This window comes from Neltuma alba, unplaced genomic scaffold, assembly GCF_004799145.2.
Source record: "Neltuma alba isolate B1F8T4 unplaced genomic scaffold, ASM479914v2 tig00012630_pilon, whole genome shotgun sequence".
Lineage (NCBI taxonomy): Eukaryota > Viridiplantae > Streptophyta > Magnoliopsida > Fabales > Fabaceae > Neltuma > Neltuma alba.
The window spans coordinates 32,574-37,293 of record NW_021637070.1 but is presented as its reverse complement, the minus strand read 5'-3'; the positions used below and the strand labels follow the sequence as shown (position 1 = coordinate 37,293).

At 31.8% G+C, this 4,720-nt stretch overlaps 1 protein-coding gene across 1 annotated transcript; it reads right to left on the bottom strand.

Moving 5' to 3' along the window:
• Positions 1 to 2,109, bottom strand: LOC114729398 (mitotic spindle checkpoint protein MAD2). The gene is made up of 7 exons (XM_028916397.1): positions 2,020 to 2,109; positions 1,909 to 1,924; positions 1,659 to 1,789; positions 965 to 1,085; positions 629 to 732; positions 378 to 499; positions 1 to 289 (listed from the first exon to the last, which is right to left on the bottom strand). The coding sequence occupies exons 1-7, from the start codon at positions 2,090 to 2,092 to the stop codon at positions 233 to 235; spliced, it is 624 nt and encodes a 207-aa protein (XP_028772230.1). The 5' UTR covers positions 2,093 to 2,109; the 3' UTR covers positions 1 to 232.
• Positions 2,110 to 4,720: the final 2,611 nt, after the last annotated feature.

Genomic DNA, 4,720 nt, shown 5'->3' with positions numbered 1-4,720 from the left:
TTGCCTGGAGTTATCACTGTGTCACAAAACTGAAATGATAGTCAACTACAATTTTGGCGTTCCTTACACGCTGAACAAGGTGAACAATAAAACAAAAGTGCGGTTTATACTGTCTGAGACTGGGTTAACCATATCACACATTGACAGGCATTAGACACTTCTACAATATGTGAATAGAAGATTCACAGTACAAACACAAGAATAGAACGAAAACAGGAAAATAAGTGTGGCTCTATTGTTCATCCCACTCGTCGTTCTTGTAGGAAACAAGAGTGTCAACTTTATGAATCTACATTGCAGAAACAAGATAAAATTAGTATCTGAACAAGTAACCGAAGGACCTGAAATTCGTTGAACTACATTTAGGTTCCTCACACCTTGGTATCAAAGGAATGCAATTTCACCATTTGAGGATTTGCAATGAGTTTTGGATCACTTTCAACCCAAGTGAATGGAACCGCCACATCTTTGTCAGTGTATGCCAACACATCAAAGACACCTGAAACAAGAGAACCCCATTTGATGTTAGGTTTCATTGTAGTGAAGAGGAAGGAAGGAACCCCCCCCCCCCCGGGGGGGATGCAGGGTAGCAACTTTTCTGTTCATGATGCTTCCTTATGAAGCTTACAAGTTTCATCAAGGCATGGCAAATAGGTAATGCTTGAAGCAATCTGTCGCATAATTGCTTGTATCTCTCTCATGATTTCCTTGTCGCTCTTTTCCCTCGAGACGCTGAAAGTTCAAATAAAAAATAAAAACGTAAATGAAGAGCAGAGTACTTCAGATGCTAGTGTTAATAAGAAGACGAATTAGGAATTGTTGAATTTCTTCTAGCGTAATCTTATACATTTTCCAAGGGTATAACATACACAAAGCTTCATTTTTCAAGTGTCTACATTTATAGTTCCCTAAAAAATAACTAAATAAGAGAACGAAAATTCAGATGGAAATTCGGTTACTTTACCCCTTTTCAACAACCTCAGAGTCGGTCTCAATGCTGAAATTCCACCTTTCAAGGACTTCGCCAGTGGCCTTGCTCATTATAACGAGGACAACTCTCTGTAACTTCCCAGCTTCAAGCCATTCTTCGCAGCATAAGAGATTCAGATTTTTCAATCGTTAGCAATGATCAAAGACATCAAAATTACTCATCCCTCTCAGTTAAGTGAAAATCCACAGCACCTAGAAGGGCAGTGGGTCTATTAACACTATAATTACCAAGTCAAAATAAGTTTACATCTTTTAAATTACGTTACTCTCTGAATTTAGTCAATCACTTCCAAGCATTGTACTGAGAAAAAGTTTCCAGACATCCAAATAGTGCTCTGTTTCAGTTCAGTTGTAATTGGCAGCATTGAGAAGATAATGAAGAGAATAGGTATTTAACCCTATAATTACCAAGTCAAGATAGGTTTATAAGTTCCAAAATTTTGTTACTCCATGAATTACAATCGTTTCCAATCATAAAATTGGAAAAAGGTTAAAGACATCAAAACAGTGCTCTGTCTCGGTTCAGTTGGAATTGGCAGCATCAAAATGATAAGGAAGTGGATATGTTTGAGACCACTTTTGTCAAGTAGAAATAAAACTCAAGTTTCAACTTACGCTAATTAACCACCGTTAGTCACGGTATAAAGAAGAAGGAATTAGGGGCTTACGAGATAGCTGAGCAGTTAGATTGGCAATAAAAGATTTGACACCCTCATCTTGTGTGAGCAACATTGGGAGGCCATATTTCTTGACCTTCACAAAGCTTTCTTCTGGGTAAACTCCCCGATTGTAAAGAATACTGAGAGAAAGTTCCCACTCAAAATAATTATTACCAGTGTAACCAAACAAAATTTGAAATCCGGGGGGGGGGGGGAGGTAGAGAGAGAGAGAGAGGGATTTAAGTTCAGAATTGATCACCTGTTAGCAGCATATCCTGATCAGGAAAAATTAAAAAAAGTCAGATTCGAAAACCCCTAACCATTTCTGGATGAAAGAAATCGTCACGAGAACAAAGGAGAGTTATCATACCGAAGAACTCGCTAACTATTGCAGCGGAACCACGAAGAGTGATGATGTCTTTAGCGACTGTTCTTGCGGCCATCTCCTGGTTCTCCTTTGAATTACCAAAATCTATGTTTGAATCGACAAGAATCTTAGGATACTAGATCGGCTATGTTCTGAAATCGAAGTGAGGGATTCGGCTGAATCGATCAACAGAAGAAAAAGCCCAAAAACTGGTAGGATGCGATTTGCAAAACACTGAAGGCGCACTAAATTAGGGCTTTGAAGATAACCAGCGTAACGGCTAGTTCTGTTTTTGGCTTTGGTTTTTAAAATTGGTGCGTCTTCAACGGTCAAGTTGGTACTTGCCTGCTTGGGAACGAATTTTTCTTTTTCTCTCCTTTTTCCACCTGACAAATTATTATTATTATTTTTTTTTTTCTTTTTTTTGGGTATAATTATTAGGAAAAATCCAGAAAAAGCCCTTGGAATATACCAAATCTCACATTAGGTCTTTAAATTTCGAAAATGACAGAATGGGTCATTGATTCAATCTGTCATTTATGAAATTCAGGCGAATTGACATTTTTTGGGATTTCCCTAATTATTATTTCTTTTTAAACAAAATGGTTTCACCTTTTAATTTATTTTTTTTAAAAAAAAGGTCTAAAGCCCAGTAGCCCCTGCACGAATGCATACAAGGCACTAGGCCCCAAGATTATGAAATATTTTATACTAATTAGGCATGCTTGAGACATTTTTTATGTGCATTATACAAAATGTGATAAATGAATTTCATAATGTATGAATGGGATGACTCTTTTTTTTTTTTTTTTAATAACTCAGTATCCTCAAATCACTTTGAATCCAGTCATTAATATAAGACCTTATTTAATTTTTATTTTGATCCTAAATATAAGACCCCGATCTACTTTGTCTCTCATATTTATGTATTTATTTTTTAAAGTAGTCCTTCTAACAATAGTAATTCTAACCAATACAATTGATTAACAAGGATATTTTAGGAAAGATAACATCTATTTAAGACAAATAGCTAACTCAACTTACTTCTTTAATCTCCTTAAATTAGTCAACTAGCTCTTATAATAAGACTGGAGGTAGTATATGAATGGGATGACTTAATATAAGTTCTATGTACTTTGATTTTGATAATGCATTGTGTATTTGGAACGAGATGCATAGAAGAGTAAAAATGTATTAAAAAAAAACTCTTTTTCTTTATCTTTGTTGGAACAGTAAAGAAAGGACATTTGTTTAAAAAATTTTAAAATGGCCAAAAATGCTACTTTTATGTATATAAATTAAAATTGAATAATGGTTATGATTTATAAATGAATGATGGCCAAAACATTTTTCTTTCCATCTATCGACAACCCAACGTAAGTAAGGATTCCTCGTCCGAATTGTATCTGTAAGCAAACAAGCCAAGACATTGAAGAAAAATACTCATCCGATTCTTAATATAAGACTTTTTAAATTAATTTGATTAGATTAAAAAAAGTTAAGTAAGTTAATTAATTATAAGAAATATGATATATTTTTTCTAAAACACCATAATCATCTTTTTAATATCTTCTCTCCCTTATTTAGTTGATTATAGTTGAGAGATTGTCCATAAGGGTAATTTAGAAAAAATTAGTAAAAATAAAAAATAGGTCTTATATTTAGGAACGAAATTAACTTAACAATTATGTCATATGTTAAAGACCGGAGGAGTAACATAGAACTTGAAAAAAAATGATTTAGTACACACAAATATAAAAACTTATTTGAAATTCAATTTGATTATAAATATAAAACTCAAATCTACTTTGTTTTTAATATTTATCCATTTTGTCTTCAAATAATTATTATAGCAATTACATATTTTAAGCAGTTTCATGAAAAAGTAATTTCAATACATATAATTGATAAGTATATTTTAGATAAGACAATATCTATTTATTACAAATAACTAATTTAACTAATTTTTTAATATTCACAAATTAATTATCTAATACTTATATTAATGAGGTAATATTCATTTTTTTAATCAATGTAGCTTTTTAAAGATAGAAGTTTTTTAATTTGCATTATATATAATTTAAACTCAAGACATATTCAATGTGAACAATGACTTACATAATTTAATTCCTCAGATTTTGTTTAAATTTCTTAATAATTCTGAGATTTTGACATTGTTCAACTTGATCACCACGTCAGACAAAATTCACTACACCAACCAAACTCGTGCACACATAACAGTTGTAAATCCTAAAAACTCAGCTGTAAAAAAACAAAAAAAATTAGTTGATAACATATATATAAATTGTGAGAGGATGAAAAGTGTTCACAACTGAGATTTCAAGATTAATTATAAATTATACGAGTATATGGTTTTCAAGATTTAGAACTTAGCTTTCAAAATTTTACAAAACTCGTGTAATTCATAATTTATATGCAACTAAGATTTTAATTTTTATAATTAAAATATCAGGATTTACATCCGGAATATGTTTTCTAGTTGGTTAAAAGTATATGTTTTTTTGTCTTAGCCTTCCTATGTGATTTTACAAATTTGTAGTTTCAGTTTAATTTTTTCCATCCTTCTATTGCATTCTCCCATTAATTTTTTGAAAAAATAAATTGAAAAGGTAAGTTTTAATCACATATGTTATTTATCCAATTAGTCATAGAAATTCTTTTGAAAAATTAAGAGAGAGAAAAA